At 44.0% G+C, this 21,776-nt stretch overlaps 1 protein-coding gene across 1 annotated transcript in view; it reads left to right on the top strand.

Moving 5' to 3' along the window:
• Window positions 1-21,776, top strand: part of KMO (kynurenine 3-monooxygenase) — a 705,013-nt gene that overhangs the window by 456,505 nt on the left and 226,732 nt on the right. The window contains exon 8 of the mRNA XM_077292788.1: window positions 8,122-8,193. Within this exon, the coding sequence (XP_077148903.1) occupies window positions 8,122-8,193 (72 nt within the window). The remainder of the gene's footprint in view (window positions 1-8,121; window positions 8,194-21,776) is intronic.

Here is a 21,776-nt window from a genome sequence, read left to right on the forward strand (position 1 = left end):
TGACAGCATAGTAAGGAGGATTCCTTCTGCGCAGTTAGAACGCGGGTGGCATTACCAGACAGGCTCTGGGTGCAGGTGGAGGACCGAGAGGAGGTTGAGGAGGCAGAAGCAGTGGAGGAACTTCTAGATACAGAGGATCGACGAGCAACTCGTGGGGATGGCAAGACTTGGACAGCAGCCCCTTCTGATGTCACCATAGTTACCCAGTACCCAGTCACCGACATGTAACGCCCCTGTCCATGTCTACTCATCCAATTGTCTGTGGTGAAATGCACCCTGTCACACACAGGGTTTCTCAAGGAAGTGGTGATGTTGTGTGCGACATGCTGGTGTAGCGCAGGCACAGCTTTCTTTGAGAAGTAGTGGCGACTGGGCATCTGGTACTGGGGCACTGCGACGGACATAAGGTCTCGAATATCCTCTGTGTCCACCAGGCGGAAAGGCAGCCAACAGCTTGCAGATGGTGAAATTCAACCTCTTAGCTTTGTCATGGCTAGGAGGAAATGGTCTTTTACTTGTCCACATCTGAGGGACTGAGGGCTGGCTGCCGTGCTTAGACAGGGTTGAGTAGGGTGTCCCCAGCAAACTGCTGGTCTGTGAGGAAGGTGCAGGCGGAAATGTTATGTTGCCTTGATCAAAATGTGGTCTTGATGTCAGAGAGCGCTCAACACCAGCAGGTGTTTCCACTTGCAAATGTCCTGATGACCGGCCAATCACACTGGCTGTTGCGGGTAAAGAGGTGGAAGGTCTGCGTCCAAAACCATGTGTGACTGCTGTTTCCATAGTCACAGAGGATGAAGAGGATGTGGATTAACTTGATGGGGCAGACGGTGGTTGACCCGGCCCACTAGACCGCATTGTATCACAGTGAGCTTTCCACTGCAACTTATGCCTCATATCCATGTGATGGTTCATGCATGAAGTATTCAAACTAGTAATTTTTTGGCCTCTACTGAGATTTTGGTGACAAATCTTACAGACAACATGAGTTGGGTCATCCTTTGAGATCTCAAAAAATGCCCAGGCTATGCAAGGCTTGGAGCCCGTGTGACCTAATGAGCCACCACAACTTCTGCTCAGAGGCACAGTTGGGGTTGAGGATGCAGTTGTTGATGTGCTTCCAGTACTCCATCTCTGTCCAGGAAGGCGCAACCTAACCTCGTCATCAGACTTGTCACTAGCATCCTCCTCCACCTCCTCTGCTGACCTCATGGACTGGCGGACTGTGAGTTGACAGTAAGTGGGGTCTCCAACCTCATCATCATCATCCTGTGTGTTCTCACACCTGTCGTCCTCAGAGCCCACCTCTTCATGCCCTGACCGAAAAGTCAAGTTTTCGTTCCAATCAGGTATCTCAGTCTCATCATCATCTTCCTCATTGTCTCCACCAACAGGAGTTACAGCTGGAGAATGAGTGTAATAATTATAGGGGATAACTCAGGAGACTCTTTGCGTGGAACAAGACAACTACAGGACACAGTTTTATAAATGGTAAAGTCTATATTCAAGATTCAAACAGGTGCAGAGAGAAACTCAAGTCCACAACACTTGGTGCAAATAATAAACGCAGCTTAGCAGTCTATAGGAAACTTCAGAGGAAAATGCAATCAAGCAGAAAGTCTATGAAGCACAATTATTCTTGAGGATACTTGACACGAATAAATCCTTGTCTTAGTCCAGGCACAGATAGATATGCTTATTAGGCAGTTCAAATGATATCTTAGCTCAACCAGGGAGGCCTGGTTAATAGTCTCAGGTTATTGCAAAGCAGAAACAGCTTACATGTCCAGCAAATGCAGATGGACGTAAACACGAACAGCAGATGAAGGAGGATTACTGGAAACTTGTGTATGCAGCAGGAACTCAGAGCTGAGTAGCAGGATCACCACACAGGTTCACAGGAGCAGGTATATAGCAAGGGAGTAATCAGAGGTCAGGAGCTGGATGCAAGGCAGAATACTCTAGCACAGACTGAAGGCTGGGGTGGCGTTTTATAGCAGGAAGACACAGTGCACATGAGACCAAAGACGCCATCTTGGAAAAGGGCAGTTGTGCACAAAAGGTAAAAAATGTTCAGAGGAAGGGAGAAGTTAGAAACACGGTTATATGCAGCAAATTTCTCCTGCCTACGCTCAGTAAGGCGAATGTCTATGTGCACACAATGCTGTATAAATGTCTCTAGCTCTTGCGGTGACTCAGAGCGGGCTAGTTCATCTTTTACAATACTAGACAGACCCCTTTTAAAAATAGGCAATTGTGCATAACTGTCCCAATTGGTATCTACCGCCAATCTCCTGAATTCAGTGGCATACTCAATAACAGAACGTTTAGCCTGGCGTAAAGACAACAAAGCAGATTCAGCGGTTGCACGGTGATTAGGGTGATCAAACATTAATGCCTTAGTGGCCAAGAAATCATCCAAGTCATTTAACCGTGGGTCACGAGACTCAATCATCGGATTCGCCCAGGCGAGCGCTCGTGAGGTCAGTAGCATTATTACACACAATACTTTGGATCTATCAGTAGGAAAACGGTCAGCATGCACATCAAAATATAGCATACATTGATTCACAAAGCCACAAAATTTGTCACGATCACCATTAAATCTGAATGGGGGCAACTTAGGTGGGCCAGCTGGTGGCGGTTGCCCAGAGGGTAAAGTCACTTATGCAGCTATTTGTGTGCTTATGTCCTGAAAAGCCCGTCCATACTGGGACTCTATGCCAGCAAGTTTGTTTTCCTTGGCTGCCATGCGGTTGCTCAAGTCCTGCAAAGTTTGTCCAAACACTTGTTGATTGTGTTCAAAGCTTCAAAACTTCTTTTGCAGACCTTCCACATCTTTCTGCAGTGATCTAATTATGGAAAACACCTGCTCTAATTTGCTTTCTGCAGTCATTGTTTCAGCAGTCTCCCTTTTTTTTAGGCTAGAGTATCCTGTAATAATTATAGGGGATAACTCAGGAGACTCTTTGCGTGGAACAAGACAACTACAGGACACAGTTTTATAAATGGTAAAGTCTATATTATCACATGGTGATTCAAACAGGTGCAGAGAGAAACTCAAGTCCACAACACTTGGTGCAAATAATAAACGCAGCTTAGCAGTCTATAGGAAGCTTCAGAGGAAAATGCAATCAAGCAGAAAGTCTATGAAGCACAATTATTCTTGAGGATACTTGACACGAATAAATCCTTGTCTTAGTCCAGGCACAGATAGATATGCTTATTAGGCAGTTCAAATCATATCTTAGCTCAACCAGGGAGGCCTGGTTAATAGTCTCAGGTTATTGCAAATCAGAAACAGCTTACATGTCCAGCAAATGCAGATGGAAGTAAACACGAACAGTAGATGAAGGAGGATTACTGAAAACTTGTGTATGCAGCAGGAACTCAGAGCTGAGTAGCAGGATCACCACACAGGTTCACAGTAGCATGTATATAGCCAGGGAGTAATCAGAGGTCAGGAGCTGGATGCAAGGCAGAATACTCTAGCACAGACTGAAGGCTGGGGTGGAGTTTTATAGCAGGAAGACACAGTGCACATGAGACCAAAGACGCCAACTTGGAAAAGGGCAGTAATGCACAAAAGGTAAAAAATGTTCAGAGACCTGACAACGAGTGTCTACATTATGCTCAGAACCTTCTTCATCTGGGCCTGGATCCGACTCACAAAGATTCTGGGCATCAGCGCAGATCATTTCCTTGTCTGGATTCACAGAAACTCTGGAGCAGGCCTCTGATTCCTAGGCTATAGTATGAGTAAACAGCTCTGCAGACTCAACCATCTGTGTTACCCCATACTCAGACAGGCGGCTGGAGACTTTGGAGCTGTGAGGAAGCAAGTGCGATTGGGGTGACACCTCTGAGGACTGGAGTAGTTGTGATGTGAAGTTGACATGGAGGAGAGCCCACTTGAACGAGCACTTGAAATCCATTCAAGCACCGGCTGTTTTTGTGCCTCATCTGGAAATTTTTAGTGACGCTCGTAGCGATGGTCGTAAGAAAGGGATCATATCAGATTGTCCACGAAAAGAAGTAAACATTTTACTTTGGCTGGAAGATGGTCTTTCTTCTGCAGAAGTTACTGTTGCTTTACCACCTACCCCACGGACACAACCATTCTTTCCCTTTCCAACACGCCTATTCCCCTTTCCACCAGCAGCAGACCTTTTGCCACTCATTTTGGTGCTTAACTAATTGGCAACTCTGTATCTGTAGTTGTTGGCACAAAAAACGATGGATGAAAACCGAGCAGAACTGAGTGGCCAAACTGTGGTACTAGGCCGAAAAGGATTTACTGGGTTAGATGCAGTAAAAATTTAGATACTCAGGTGGTGTAGCTAGCTTCACAGGCGGGCTACTCCGCTGACGTGCAGACACTGCTACTAAGCCCAAAAAGATTTACTGGGTTAGTTGCAGTAAAAATTTAGATACTCAGGTGGTGTAGCTAGCTTCACAGGCGGACTACTCCGCTGACGTGCAGACACTACTCCTAGGCCCAAAACTATTTACTGGGTTAGATGCAGTATAAATTTTGATACACAGGCGGTGTAGTTAGCTTCACAGGCGGGCTACTCCGCTGACGTGCAGACACTGCTCCTAAGCCCAAAACTATTTTCTGGGTTAGATGCAGTAAAAATTTAGATACACAGGCGGTGTAGGTAGCTTCACAGGCGGGCTACTCCGCTGACGTGCAGACACTGCTCCTAGGCCCAAAACTATTTACTGGGTTAGATGCAGTAAAAATTTAGATACACAGGCGGTGTAGCTAGCTTCACAGGTGGGCTACTCCGCTGATGTGCAGACACTGCTACTAAGCCCAAAACAATTTCCTGGGTTAGATGCAATAAAAATTTAGATACACAGGCGGTGTAGCTAGCTTCACAGGCGGGCTACTCCGCTGACGTGCAGACACTGCTACTAAGCCGAAAAATATTTACTGGGTTAGATGCAGTGAAAATTTAGATACACAGGCGGTGTAGCTAGCTTCACAGGCGGGCTACTCAGATGACTACCAGACAATGCTACTAGCCCAAAAGGATTGGCTGAGCTAGATTACACCACATGCTGTGACAAACACTTGCACAGCACTGGCACAGACCTGCCTGGCAAATAGTGCTATGGACTGCTGCTGTAACCTACCCTGAAAAGGGCTGATATTACAACTAGTCCCAACTCCCTAAACCTATCTCTCAGAAAATTTGCTTGCAAAAAAAGACTCTTTGACTGTATAGCACCCACAGCAGCAGCGGTGCCGTCTAACACTAAGCTGCAGCAGTGAGGAAATGGTTGCAAGGGGGAAAATGGCTGGTTCTTATAGGGCAAGGACATGTGACATACACAGCCAATGATACATGCCCTTGCTTGTGTGCATCACATGCACATTGCTGTGTGTGTGTGTGTGTGTGCACTGCTGATAGGCTGAGAGACTGCACCGCCCCACTGTAAATGCGGGAAAGAAAAAAAAATTGGAGATCGGCATTATTTCAGCACAGATCTATCCCCCTCCACCACCACCCCCCCGCCCACTATACGCTGAAACAGTCTATTAACAATGATAAACAGTTTTAATGTGCAAATCAAGTTAGGCTTTTGGTGAACAAACCGTTATCGAACAGAAACTCGAACAGCCGAATTTTAAGCAAATTGTTCGAGTTCGACGAACGACTCGAACACCGACCCCAAAACAGCTCGAATTTGAAATTGGCTAACAGTTCGACTCGAACATTGCTCATCTCTAATCCTCAGACCCATTGTGACACCATATACAGGTAATACCAAAAATTTAGTCCAAACAAGTTTCTTTTCAAAAAAACTGGCACTTCCAAATAGTATATAACCAAAATGCGGACTAACACCCTTGGAGGCCGCAAGAAGAGATCCAGATAACATTAAAGTTAAAACTAATTTTTATTATATTTTAAAATTAGACAAACATATCTAAAAGTATATACAGAAACCCCAACTAGGAGGAATTCTGGAACTAGTTACAAATACATCTAGATATCAATAAACAAATCAATAAGGAGCGTGAAAACACTTAGTAACCGCTGAGCACAATATCAAATCCATGAAAAAGTCCCTATTCAGTGCAAGGCAAGGATATTTTCATACCATCCATATGATAGTCATGTGACCCTACTGCGCTCAAAACAATCCCGACCTATGCTGAAGGGAAAGAAATCCTTTAACATATAGAAAGAATAATATACTTAATTATTACCCGGTTATTCCAGTGTTGCTCCAAATCCCTGTGGGTAGCCAAAATCCCTCCTCACCCCAACGCACGTTTCACTTCCGCTTCTTCTACTTTTAGATATGTTTGTCTAATTTTAAAATATTATAATAAAAATTAGCTTTAACCATATACAGGTGCAGTGGGCCCTGGGTTCGTTCCAATGCATGACAATGTCAGGTCTCATGTGGCTGAAGTCTGTCAGCAGTTTCTGCATGATGAAGGCACTGATGTTATGGATTGACCTGCCCATTCCCAGACCTGAATCCAATCAAGCACATCTGGGACATCATGACTCGTCCCATCCACCAATGCCATGTTGCACCACAGACTGTTCAGGAGTTGACTGATGCTTTAATCTAGGTCTGGGGGGAGATCCCTCAGGAGAACATCCGCCACCTCATCAGGAGCATGCCCATGTGATGTAAGGAGGTCATACAGGCACGTGGAGGCCAAACACACTACTGAGCACCATTTTATTGTCTTGAGCCATTTCCACTAAAGTTTGATTAGCCTATAATTTGATTTTCCACTTACATTTTGAGTAATTCCAAATCCAGGCCTCCATAGGATATTGATTTTGATTTACATTGATCATTTTTATGTTTTATTGTTCTCAACACATTCCACTACGTAATGAATAAAGATTTGCAACTGAAATATTTAATTCAGTGATATCTAGGATGTGGTGTTTTAGTGTTCCTTTTATTTTTTTGAGCCATGTATAACCCTTTTTGAGGATCCAGTAATACCTTGGAAGGGGACTCATTTGATTGTGGAATCTGAATTTCTTCAGCTAAGTCCTTAGTCTGTGCTACGTTATTTCTGCAGTTTATCTTTTTGGCGTGTGACCAGCTCCATTTATGCTTTTTGTTTCAACTTGAGAGAGTTGTGACTTTTCTTGTTTTTTACACAGATCTATATGTTCAGTTTTCTACTTTAGCTGATTTCATTACTTATTTTATTACTTATTTTCATTACTTATTTTATTTTATTTTATCACTTATTACTTACTAACATATAAATATGCTTTATTAATAAATACCAAATAATCATAAGCAAATATAACAGCAGAGATGAAGACTCAGGTACAGCAAAAAATGAAACTGGGTCTGCACACATTAAGTAAGGGAAGAGTCAGTAAGAATGGGCATAGTAAATTGCATATATTAATGTTGAAAATAAGTACCTTATAAAGGAAACCTCAGATCAACCAATAATGATCAGGTAATAAAATGTAAAAAGATCATAAAGTCCATAATGGATTTAAGATATCATCCTGCTTACCCATTGTTCCCTCTATTTGCACCACGTAAGTTAGTCTTCATCTCTGATTTTATATTTCCCTTATGACTATATTGTATTTATTAATAAAGTATATTTTTTATTGTTACCATTGGTGGATTTTTGACTTCATGCCTCTTTTGTAGGATTTAGTGTATTTAAGGAGTTATCCCCCTCTATATCAGTAGGCAATTTCTCTCTCCATGGTCCTACTATTCTCAAATCAGTTCATTCCTTTAGTTCACATGGTACTGGTTCTATTCCAATAATACAAGTAGGCATAGGTCTTGCAAGGATAGGGGTATTAATGTGGGATATTAATACCTTACTTTGTGAGCTGTAACACGGCAGGTGGGGGCAACAAGAAATTATGTTTTGGCACAGAACTGGTTCAGACCTATTTTCTCATAAGTAAAGCATAAATATTTTGTTATAATATTGTTAATATGTTGCTGCTCTCCGTCTTGGGTTTGTAAATTGAACAACTATCTGCTGTGGCCATTATATTCAAGGTCACAGACTGTCTTAATTCAATGGATTTTTTTTCAACTTTATTATTTTATATTTTTTTTCATTACTTTCATTGTATTTTTGCTTTCTAGTTTGCCATGGAACCAAACTATTTGCATATATGGCCAAGAAATACATTCATGATGATTGCATTACCTAATTTGGTAAGAAATTAATATTCATTTATATTGCTTAGATTAATGTTCATCACATCTCTTTAAAGAGTTTAACTGGACTTCAATATTGTCGACCTATATTTACAATAGATGATCAATGTCAGATCAGTAGAAGTGTTATTGAAATAACATGGGGAATGTATACCAGCCCCAGGTAAATAATATTTTCTTTATTCTACGTAAATGTTAAAAATTATATCCAAGGCAAATGAATGAAATGCGACACTTTTAAAATGTACTCTAATGATCTTTGTCAAAGCTTATTCTGGTGAATAGCTACAAACCTTAAATACCCAGGTGAGCAAATCAAAAACAAAACACATTAATCTGAAAAACAAATGGTAATAGAAATGGAAAAAACAGGATAGGTACAAGTGCTTCTCGCAAAATTAGAATATCATCAAATAGTTAATTTATTTCAGTTCTTCAATACAAAAAGTGAAGCTCATATTGTCTCCTTCACCATCAACCTGTAGAATGTAAGCTTGCAAGGGCAGGGTCCTCTCCCCTCTGTATCAGTCTGTAATTGTTAGTTTACTTGCATGTAACCCCTTCTCATGTACAGCACCATGGAATCAATAGTAGTGCTACAGTATATAAATAATAATAATAACAATAATAATAATAATAGTAATAATATAGAGACATTACAAACAGAGTGATCTATTTCAAGTGTTTATTTCTGTTAATGTTGATGATTATGGCTTACAGCCAATGAAAACCAAAATTGATTATCTCAGTAAATTAGAATAATTAACAAAATCCACATGCAAATGCCTCATAAGCTTTAAAAAGGTCCCTTAGTCTGTTTCAGTAGACTCAACAATCATGGGGAAGACTGCTGACTTGACAGATGTCCAGAAGGCAGTCATTAACACACTCCACAAGTAGGGTAAGCCACAAAAGGTAATTGCTAAAGAAGCTGGCTGTGCACAGAGTGTTGTATCCAAGCATAATAATGGAAAGTTGAATGGAATGAAAAAGTGTGGTAGAAAAAGGTTCACAAGCGACCGGGATAACTGCAGCTTTGAAATGATTGTTAAGAAATGGCTATTCAAAAATTTGGGAGAGATTCACAAGGAGTGGACTGCTGCTGGAGTCATTGCTTCAAGAGCCACCATACACAGACGTATCCAGAACATGGGCTACAAGTTTCATATTCCTTGTGTCAAGCCACTCATGACCAATAGACAATGCCAGAAGCGTCTTACCTGAGATAAGGAGAAAAAAACATGGACTGTTGCTCAGTGGTCCAAGGTGTTGTTTTCAGATGAAAATAAATTTTGCATTTCATATGGAAATCAAGGTCCCAGGGTCTAGAGGAAGAGTGCAGAGGCACACAATCCAAGCTGCTTGAGGTCTAGTGTGAAGTTTCCACAATCAGTGATGGTTTGGGGAGCCATGTCATCTGCTGGTGTAGGTCTACTGTGTTTTATCAAGACCAAAGTCATTGCAGCCATCTACCAGGAAATTTTAGAGCACTTCATGCTCCCCTCTGCTGCAAACTTTTTGGAGATGGAAATTTCATTCTCCAGGGGCACTTGGCACCTGTCCACACTGCCAAAATTACCAATACCTGGATTAAAAATAACAGTATCACTGTGCTTGGTTGGCCAGCAAACCAATTCTATGGGGTATTGTCAAGAGGAAGATGAGAGACACCAGACCCAACAATGCAGATGAGCTGAAGGCTACTATTAAAGCAACCTGAGCTTCCATAACAACTCAGCAGAGCCACAGGCTGATCGCCTTCATGCCACGCCACATTGATGCAGTAATTGATGCAAAAGGAGCCCCGACCAAGTATTGAGTGCATTTACTAAACATTCACCTGGTCAGCGCTCATAGCAAGTGAGCAATTCTGCTACATACAGGTGATATGATCATCAACTGCATGTAGCAGAGGCGACTGGACAATGGCAGCTTCTAATCTCCCATGGAGACTATTAAAGCATGCCAAAAGAAAAAAAAAGCTTTAAAAAATATAAAAAACTAGTTGGCCAGTGCGAAATTTTCACACATTGGTTGTCGGGGGCGCAGGCAATTTCAGGAAAATTAAGTTGGTCAATTGTAAATGTATTTAATGAGCTGATGAACACAGAGAGGTATGTGTCTCACTGATATATATATATATATATATATATATATATATATATATACATATACTAGCTGAAGAGCCCGGCGTTGCCTGGGCATAGTAACCAACTGTTGTTATAATAAATTATACTCAGCCTCATACTGCAGCAGCACCTCACTTCTCTCATTTTCCCATCACACCGCTCATTTTCCCCCTCACATCTGTAATTTTCCCTCTCACATCCCTCATTTTTTCCCCTCACACTTCTCATATTGACCTCACACCTGTCATTTTCCCATCACTCCACTATTTTCCCCTCACTCCTCTCATTTTCCACTCACACTTCTTCACTTTCACCTCACACCTCTCATTTTCACCTCACACCTCTCAATTTCCCCTCATACCTCTCATTTTCCCCTCACTCCACTATTTTCCCATCATTCCAGTATTTTCCCCTCACTCCTCTCATTTTCCCCTCACTCCTCTCATTTTCCCCTCCCCTCATTTTCCCCTCACTCCTCTTTTCCCCTCACACCTGCACAGCAACTTCCTGTTATGAGCACAGCGGTGTAGCAGTTTAGGGAAACCCTTCATCCAATTTTAATGTGGATACCCTCAAATGAAAGCTGAAAGTCTGAACTTCAACTGCATCTGAATTGTTTTGTTTAAAATTCAGTGTGGTAATGTCTATAACCAAAATTAGAAAAATGTTGTCTCTGTCCAAATATACATGGACGTAACTGTACATACAGTACATACACACACACACATTCAGCTTTATATATTAGATATATCCCATGGATCAATAATATGTCCATTTTGCAAGCCGGCGAGAAAATCTCACTATACGGATGTCATACGGATGTCACATGGATACTTACATGCGAGAAAATCACATCCTCGCACTGCACACGGATGACATACGGATCACTGTTCAGTGAACATTTCTGCGATCCATGTAAGGCTATGTGCACACGTTGCAGATTTGGGTGCAGAATTTTCTGCACAAAATCTGCATCTCCTGGCATAAGGAGTATTTTGTATTTTGTATAAGTATTTTGCGCATGTAAACCTCCGTATGTAATCCATATGGCATCCGTAATGCATTTTTTTCATGCAACCTTACAAAATGGACATTTAACGGTTTTGAGGCCTGAAATTAAAGGGGTTGTCCACTACTTTCAGTTAACCCCCCAATGTATCCCCCTGGGGCCCCTAATGAATTTTAAAAATACCTTCTGTTGCCGTTTTCGCCTGTGAGCAGCGCTATGGCGGCAGCTGAGTCTGGGTCACGTGACCCCCAGGCTGCAGCCACCGCTAATTTCCGCCGACGTCACATCAATTTCCAGACTCTGGAAATTGACGTGACGTCAGCAACAGGCATGACCCAGCCTCCACAGGCAGCAGTCACTCAAGAGTGACTGGGCTGTGGGTGGGGTTGGGGGCTGCCTGCGGGGCTGTGCTGGGATCTGCTGGCCGGCCGCGCTCATGTGCCGAGATGAGCGGCCAGTGCGATGACCGCCGGTGCGGCAGCCGGTGTGGTGGCGGCGGTGGCGTGGGTCTGCCAAAGGTGCTGGAGTGTGCGGGGGGGATGCGGGGCTGTGCGGTGGGGTCATTGATGTGTGTGTCTCTGTGTGCAGGCATCGTCAGATGGGACTACAAGTCCCATAGGGTTCTGCCTGCTACAGTGACAGTGAGTGACACATTAGCCAATGATGGGACAGTAGTAGTCCCATCATCTGGCTAATGTGTTGAGTGTAAAAAAACACACACACATATACAGTACATACATACATACATAGAACACACATACAGAACATGCACCATGCGACGACATGCACCATGCGACGACATGTACCATGCGATGACATGCAACATGCAATGACATGCAACATGCGACGACATTGTTATGACCCCAATGGCAGAGGGTCTCAGGAATCAATACCAAGTCTGCAAACACAAAAAACCAGCTCATAGGGCAGTGGTAACTGGGCTGACCATATATATCTAATCCTAGCACCACAAATAGAAGTAGCCGGGGAACGTGCCTACGTTGGTTCTAGACGTCTCGAGCCAGCCGGAGAACTAACTAACCCTAGAAGGGAAAAGAAAGACCTTTCTTGCCTCCAGAGAAAAGACCCCAAAAGTTGGATACAAGCCCCCAACAAATAATAACGGTGAGGTAAGAGGAAAAGACAAACATAAGAATGAGCTAGGTATTTAGCAAAGAGAGGCCCACTAGCTAATAGCAGAATATAGTAAGATGACTTACATGGTCAGCAAAAACCCTATTAAAATATCCACGCTGGATATTCAAGAACCCCCGAACCGTCTAATGGCCGGGGGGAGAACACCAGCCCCCTAGAGCTTCCAGCAAGGTCAGAAATCACATTTAGTACAAGCTGGACAAAAATAGTAGCAAAGCAAGTAACTCAAAAAACAAAGAAGCAAGACTTAGCTTAATTTTGCAAGAGCCAGGACCAGCAGACAGGAGCAACAGAAGGATCTGATTACAACGATGCCAGGCACTGGACTAAGGATCCAGGAAGTTAATATAGCGACACCCCTGGACTAACGACCCAGGTGAGTGCCAAACAGAAAAAAGACAATCCCAGAGTCATACCACTAGTGACCACAAGAGGGAGCCAAAAAGTCTAATTCACAACAGTACCCTCCCCTTAAGGAGGGGTCACCGAACCCTCACCAAGACCACTAGGGCGATCAGGATGAGCAGCGTGAAAGGCACGAACTAAATCGGCCGCATGCACATCAGAGGCAACCACCCAGGAATTATCCTCCTGACCATAGCCCTTCCACTTGACCAGATACTGAAGCCTCCGCCTGGATAGACGAGAATCCAAGATCTTCTCCACCACGTACTCCAACTCGCCCTCAACCAACACCGGAGCAGGAGGCTCAGCAGAAGGAACCACAGGTACAACGTACCGCCGCAACAAAGACCTATGGAACACGTTGTGAATGGCAAACGACACAGGAAGATCCAAGCGAAAGGACACAAGATTAAGGATTTCCAATATCTTGTAAGGACCGATGAAGCGAGGCTTAAATTTAGGAGAGGAGACCTTCATAGGAACAAATCGAGAAGACAGCCATACCAAATCCCCAACACGAAGTCGGGGACCCACACCGCGGCGGCGGTTGGCAAAACGCTGAGCCTTCTCTTGTGACAACTTCAAGTTGTCCGCCACATGATTCCAGATCTGCTGCAACCTATCCACCACAGAATCTACCCCAGGACAGTCAGAAGGCTCCACATGTCCCGAGGAAAAACGAGGATGGAAACCAGAGTTGCAGAAAAATGGCAAAACCAATGTAGCGGAACTAGCCCGATTATTAAGGGCAAACTCAGCCAACGGCAAGAAGGTCACCCAATCATCCTGATCCGCAGAAACAAAACACCTCAAATAAGCCTCCAGAGTCTGATTAGTTCGCTCCGTTTGTCCATTAGTCTGAGGATGAAAGGCAGACGAAAACGACAACTCAATGCCCATCCTAGCACAAAAGGATCGCCAGAACCTGGAAACAAACTGGGATCCTCTGTCAGACACAATATTCTCAGGAATGCCGTGTAAACGAACCACATTCTGAAAGAACACAGGAACCAGATCGGAAGAGGAAGGCAGCTTAGGCAAAGGTACCAAATGGACCATCTTAGAAAAGCGATCACATACCACCCAGATGACAGACATGCCCTGAGACACCGGGAGATCTGAAATGAAATCCATGGAAATGTGTGTCCAAGGCCTCTTCGGGACAGGCAAGGGCAAGAGCAACCCGCTGGCACGCGAACAGCAAGGCTTAGCTCGAGCACAAGTCCCACAGGACTGCACAAACGACCGCACATCCCGTGACAAGGAAGGCCACCAAAAGGACCTAGCCACCAGATCTCTGGTGCCAAAAATTCCCGGATGCCCTGCCAACACCGAGGAATGAACCTCGGAAATGACTCTGCTGGTCCACTTATCAGGAACAAACAGTCTGTCCGGTGGACAAGAGTCAGGTCTACCAGCCTGGAATCTCTGCAACACACGTCGCAAATCCGGAGAAATGGCTGACAAGATAACTCCCTCTTTAAGAATACCAACTGGTTCTGCGACTCCCGGAGAGTCAGGCACAAAGCTCCTTGAAAGAGCATCAGCCTTCACATTCTTTGAACCTGGTAAATACGAGACCACAAAGTCAAAACGGGAGAAAAACAATGACCAGCGGGCCTGTCTAGGATTCAGGCGTTTAGCAGACTTGAGATACATCAGATTTTTGTGATCAGTCAAGACCACCACACGATGCTTAGCACCCTCGAGCCAATGACGCCACTCCTCAAATGCCCACTTCATGGCCAACAACTCCCGATTGCCAACATCATAATTCCGCTCAGCAGGCGAAAACTTCCTTGAGAAAAAGGCACAAGGTCTCATTACAGAGCAACCAGGGCCTCTCTGCGACAAAACGGCCCCTGCCCCAATCTCAGAAGCATCCACTTCAACCTGAAAGGGAAGTGAGACATCAGGCTGGCACAAAACAGGCGCCGAAGTAAACCGGCGCTTCAACTCTTGGAAAGCCTCCACGGCTGCAGGAGCCCAGTTAGCAACATCAGAACCTTTCTTGGTCATATCCGTCAAAGGTTTAGCAATGCTAGAAAAATTAGCAATAAAACGACGGTAGAAGTTAGCAAAACCCAAGAACTTCTGAAGACTCTTAACTGACGTGGGTTGAGTCCAATCATGAATAGCACGGACCTTGACTGGGTCCATCTCCACCGCAGAAGGGGAAAAAATAAACCCCAAAAAGGGAACCTTCTGTACTCCAAAGAGACACTTTGAGCCCTTAACAAATAAAGCATTCTCACGCAAAACCTGAAACACCATCCTGACCTGCTCTACATGCAAGTCCCAGTCATCAGAAAAAAACAGAATATCATCCAGATAAACGATCATAAATTTATCCAGATACTTCCGGAAAATATCATGCATAAAGGACTGAAACACTGAAGGAGCATTAGAGAGCCCAAAAGGCATCACCAAGTACTCAGAGCAACCACTTGGCACCTTTAATTCGGGCAAACAAGTCTGACAACAGAGGCAAAGGATACTGAAATTTAACAGTGATTTTATTCAAAAGCCGATAGTCAATACAAGGTCTCAAAGATCCGTCCTTCTTGGCCACAAAAAAAAATCCCGCACCAAGAGGGGAAGAGGAAGGACGGATATGCCCCTTCTCCAGAGATTCCTTGATATACGAACGCATTGCGGTATGCTCAGGTACAGACAGATTAAATAGTCTTCCCTTAGGAAATTTGCTACCTGGAATCAAATCTATGGCACAGTCACAGTCCCTATGAGGAGGCAGAACACTGGACCTGGACTCGCTGAAAACATCCTGATAATCAGACAAATACTCAGGAACTTCCGAAGGAGTAGAGGAAGCAATAGACACCGGCGGGGAATCACCATGAATACCCTGACAGCCCCAACTTGACACAGACATTGCCTTCCAATCCAAGACTGGATTATGAGTCTGTAACCATGGCAAACCCAAAACGACCAAATCATGCATTTTATGCAGAACAAGAAAACGAATCACCTCCCGATGTTCAGGAGTCATGCACATGGTTACCTGTGTCCAAAACTGCGGTTTATTTTCCGCCAATGGCATAGCATCAATACCCCTCAGAGGGATAGGATTAACCAACGGCTCAAGAACAAAACCACAGCGCTTGGCAAATGACAGATCCATAAGACTCAGGGCAGCACCTGAATCCACAAACGCCATAACAGGGTAAGAGGACAATGAGCAAATTAAAGTCACAGACAAAATAAATTTAGGTTGCAAATTACCAATGGCGACAGGACTAACAACCCTTGTTAGGCGTTTAGAGCATGCTGATATAACATGTGTAGAATCACCACAGTAAAAACACAACCCATTCTGCCGTCTATGATTTTTCCGCTCATTTCTGGTCTGAATTCTATCACATTGCATCAAATCAGGTGTTTGTTTAGACAACACCACCAGAGGATTAGCGGTTTTGCGCTCCCGCAAACGCCGGTCAATTTGAATAGCCAGCGCCATGGAATCATTCAGACTTGTAGGAATGGAGAAACCCACCATCACATTCTTAATGGCTTCAGAAAGGCCATTTCTGAAGTTTGCGGCCAGAGCACACTCATTCCACTGAGTAAGCACGGACCATTTCCGAAATTTTTGGCAATACACTTCAGCTTCATCCTGGCCCTGAGAAATAGCCAGCAAGGCTTTTTCTGCCTGAACCTCAAGATTGGGTTCCTCGTAAAGCAATCCGAGCGCCAGAAAAAACGCATCAATATTTGCCAATGCCAGATCTCCTGGCGCTAGCGAGAAAGCCCAATCCTGAGGGTCGCCCCGTAAAAAAGAGATAACAATTTTAACTTGCTGAACCGAGTCTCCAGATGAACGGGGTCTCAGAGATAGAAACAATTTACAATTATCCCTGAAATTCCTAAACTTAAATCGGTCTCCAGAAAACAGTTCAGGAATAGGTATTTTAGGTTCAGACATAGGACTACTGGTAACAAAATCTTGTATGCTTTGCACACGAGCAGCAAGCTGGTCCACACTTGTAATCAAGGTCTGGACATTCATGTCTGCAGCAAGCTCAAGCCACTCAGAGGTAAAGGGGAGGAAGAGAGGAAAAAAAAAAAATTCAGAATTTCCTTTCTTATATCCCACTTCTGCAATGCATTAAACATTCAATGTTGTCCTGGCATACTGTTATGACCCCAATGGCAGAGGGTCTCAGGAATCAATACCAAGTCTGCAAACACAAAAAACCAGCTCATAGGGCAGTGGTAACTGGGCTGACCATATATATCTAATCCTAGCACCACAAATAGAAGTAGCCGGGGAACGTGCCTACGTTGGTTCTAGACGTCTCGCGCCAGCCGGAGAACTAACTAACCCTAGAAGGGAAAAGAAAGACCTTTCTTGCCTCCAGAGAAAAGACCCCAAAAGTTGGATACAAGCCCCCAACAAATAATAACGGTGAGGTAAGAGGAAAAGACAAACATAAGAATGAGCTAGGTATTTAGCAAAGAGAGGCCCACTAGCTAATAGCAGAATATAGTAAGATGACTTACATGGTCAGCAAAAACCCTATTAAAATATCCACGCTGGATATTCAAGAACCCCCGAACCGTCTAACGGCCGGGGGGAGAACACCAGCCCCCTAGAGCTTCCAGCAAGGTCAGAAATCACATTTAGTACAAGCTGGACAAAAATAGTAGCAAAGCAAGTAACTCAAAAAACAAAGAAGCAAGACTTAGCTTAATTTTGCAAGAGCCAGGACCAGCAGACAGGAGCAACAGAAGGATCTGATTACAACGATGCCAGGCACTGGACTAAGGATCCAGGAAGTTAATATAGCGACACCCCTGGACTAACGACCCAGGTGAGTGCCAAACAGAAAAAAGACAATCCCAGAGTCATACCACTAGTGACCACAAGAGGGAGCCAAAAAGTCTAATTCACAACAGACATGCAATATGTGACATCATGTGACATGCACAATGCGACATGTACCATGCGACATGCAGCATGCGACATGTGACAACATGCGACATGCACCATGCGGCGACATGCACCATGCGGCGACATGCGACGACATGCACCATGCGACATGCAGCATGCGACGTGACAACATGCAGCATGCGACTGCGACGACATGTACCATGTGATGACATGCAACATGCGACAACATGCGACGGCATGCAACATGCGATGACATGCAGCATGCGACATGTAACGGCATGCGACAACATGCACCATGCGATGACATGCACCATGTGACATGCAGCATGCGACATGTGACAACATGCGACCTGCAGCATGCGACGACATGTACCATGCGACGACATACAACATGCAACGACATGTGACATGTGACATCATGCAACATGCACCATGTGACATGCACCATGCGACATGTGACATGCACCATGCGACATGTGACATGCACCATGCGACATGTGACAACATGCAACAACATGCACCATGCGATGACATGCACCATGCGACATGCAGCATGCGACATGTGACAACATGCGACATGCAGCATGCGATGACATGTACCATGCGACAACATGCAACATGCGACGACATGTGACATGTGACATCATGCAACATGCACCATGTGACATGCACCATGCGACATGTGACATGCACCATGCGACATGTGACATGCACCATGCGACATGTGACAACATGTGACATGCACCGTGCGATGACATGCACCATGCGACGACATGCAGCATGCGACATTCGACAACATGCGATGACATGTACCATGCAACGACATGTACCATGCAACGACATGCACCATGTGACATGCAGCATGCGACATGCAACATGTGGCATCATGCGACATGCACCATGCAACATGCAGCATGCAACATGTGACGGCATGCGACAACATGCACCATGCGACATGTGACATCATGCGACATGCCACATACAGCACATACATACAACATACATATAGACCTACAGTACATATAACATAGAGTACATACTCACCATCACTTGTCACTTTGTTCCCCGAAGCCATTGTCACCTGTAAAAAATATTAAAATAATAAACAAACACTATACTCCCTGATCCGCAGAAATCCAATTAAAACGAGTGTCCCTCGACGATCTCCCATGGAGAGCAGCAGCATCAGCTGATGTGACTGCTCTCCTGGGGCCCCAGGAATACAGTGATGAAAGGTATCCTTCCACAATGTATTCCCCACAATGTATTCCTATGCCCCTGTGAGAAAATAGTCCCTAGTCTCACCTTTGGCATTGCTGTGTGAGAAAGTTCCCACGCAGCTTTTTGCCATAAAGTGAGATCAGTGAACTATAGTAACCTCTCAGTGATGCACTGCAGGAGCCATTGTCTCCTGTCAGTGTGTCACTGAGGGATCTATAGAGCAGTGACATCACCCGATGTCACTGTTCTATAGGGGAGATCGTCGTGGGACACTCATTAATTGGACTGCGTCGGACAGGGAGTATACGGTTTATTATTTTACATTTTTTGCAGGCGCTGAAGTATGGTAAGTATGGTTAAATGAAGAATATTAAAATACTTTTTTCTGGCTGTGTCTTTTTTTTAACTCTTTCACTACTATAGGATTAATAATGGATAGGCGTCATCTCCATTATTAACCCGGCTTAATGTCACCTTACAATAGCAAGGTGACATTAACCCCTTATTATTCCATATCCCACCGCTACATGGGAGTGGGAAGAGAGGGGCTAAGTGCCGGAATTGGCGCATCTCACAGATGCGCCATTTCTGGGGCGGCTGCGGACTGGTATTTGTAGCCAGGGGGGGGCAATATCCATGGCCCCTCTCTAGGCTATGAATATCAGCCCACAGCTGTCTGCGTAGCCTTTCTGGCTATAAAATATATTGGGACCCCACATCATTTTTTTGGGGGGTCCCCCTATTTTAATAGCCAGTAAAGGCTATGCAGACAGCTGCGGGCTGATATTGTAGCCTGCTATAAAATATTGTCCCCCGGCCGTCGGCTTTCCCACTCTGGCACAGAAAATTTTGCGGGAGCCCACGCCATTTTTTTTTTCGTTTATTTTTTAACTGAAACATATTGTTCATTAACCCCTTTCTGCCAGCTGATGGAATAGTACGTCAGCTGGCAGTATCCCCCGCTTTGAGGTGGGCTTCTGCAGTGAGCCCACTTCAAAGCCGCAACATGTCAGCTGTTTTCAATACAACAACAAAAAATTTACATTATCGCTAAACAGCGTAGCGAGAAAAAAAAATCAAAAGCCAAAATTATGGGTTTTTTGTCGCCGCGACATTGCATTAAAATGCAATAACGGGCGATCAAAAGAACGTATCTGCACAAAAGTGGTATCATTAAAAACGTCAGCTCAGCACGCAAAAAATTAGCCCTCACCCGACCCGATATCTCAGAAAATATAGACGCTATGGGTATCAGAAAATAGCGCAATTATTTTATTTCTTTTTAGCAAAGTTTGGAATTTTTTTTACCACTTAGATAAAAAATAACCTAGACGTGTTTGGTGTCTATGAACTCGTAATGACCTGGAGAATCAAAATGGCAGGTCAGTTTTATGCTGTGTGAACACATTGCAGATTTGGGTGTAGAATTTTCTGCACAAAATCTGCATCTCCTTGCAGAAAACGCAGCTGCGTTTTTGATGCATTTTTTTAACGTTTTTTTTTTTAACGTTTTTTGCGCGGTTTTGATGCAGGTTTTTTATGCTGTTTTGATGCAGTTCTTGTGCGGTTTTTGCGCGGTTTTGATTCAGTTTTTGCTGCAGATTTTGGTGCGTTTTTTGCGTGGTTTTGATTCAGGTTTTTGATGCTTTTTATGCAGTTTTGGTGAAGTTTTGATGCAGTATTTAGCGGTTTTGATGCAGTTTTTGGTGTGGTTATGATGCAGTTTTTGGTGCGGTTTTGATGCAGTTTTTGATGCAGTTCTTGGTGCGGTTTTAATGCAGTTTTTGATGCAAGAGTTGGAGCAGTTTTAAAGCAGTTTTTGGTGTGGTTTTGATGCAGTTTTGGGTGCGGTTTTCATGCGTTTTTGATGCAGTTTTTGCTGCGCATTTGATGCAGTTTTTGATGCAGTTCTTGAGGCGGTTTTAATGCAATTTTTGGTGCAATATTTGGAGCAGTTTTGATGGAGTTTTTGGTGCGGTTTTGATGCAGTTTTTGATGCGGTTTTGATGCTGTTGTTGGTGCGGTTTTGGTGCGGTTTTGATGCAGTTTTTGGTGCGGTTTTGATGCTGTTGTTGGTGCGGTTTTGATGCAGTTTTTAAGCATTTTTGATGCAGTTTTTGGTGCGGTTTTTATGCCGTTTTTGGTGCAGTTTTTGCGTGGTTTTGTGTGCATTTTTGTATGTGTTTTTGAAAGCTAACTAAAGATGCATTATTGAACAAAAAAGATTTGTGATGTCATTATTGTCCAACCTCCTCTTTTACATCTATAGATATATGTGGATAGATATATCTATTGATAGATGTATGGCTAGTGTAAGGTGCGTGTCCACTGTCCGGATTACATCCGAATTAGCTGCAGATTCGATGCTGCGTACTTGTAGTCCCATCGGATGATGCCTGCACACACCCCAAAAGACCCCACACACAGCCCCGCACACACCTGAACAGTCCCGCACACACCTGAACAGTCCCGCACTGTTGTGAATTCTGCTCTTGGGCTCCCTCCGGTGGTTGTAAGTGGTAGCGCTGCTGTCTCTGAATCACAGCATTTATCAGGTGTGTTCACTTTTTGCAATTATGACTGGGCTATTTAGTCTTGCTTGACCCTTTAGTCAGTGCCAGTTGTCCATTGTTCCTGGAGGATTCACATCCCTGCCTGGTCTCTCCTGCTTTGCTGTTCATTTCAACAAAGATAAGTTCTGGCCTTGATTTTTGCTGTCCACATGCTGTGGCCTTATTTTTCAGTTCTT

Source organism: Ranitomeya variabilis, chromosome 2 (genome assembly GCF_051348905.1).
Source record: "Ranitomeya variabilis isolate aRanVar5 chromosome 2, aRanVar5.hap1, whole genome shotgun sequence".
Classification (NCBI taxonomy): Eukaryota; Metazoa; Chordata; class Amphibia; order Anura; family Dendrobatidae; genus Ranitomeya; species Ranitomeya variabilis.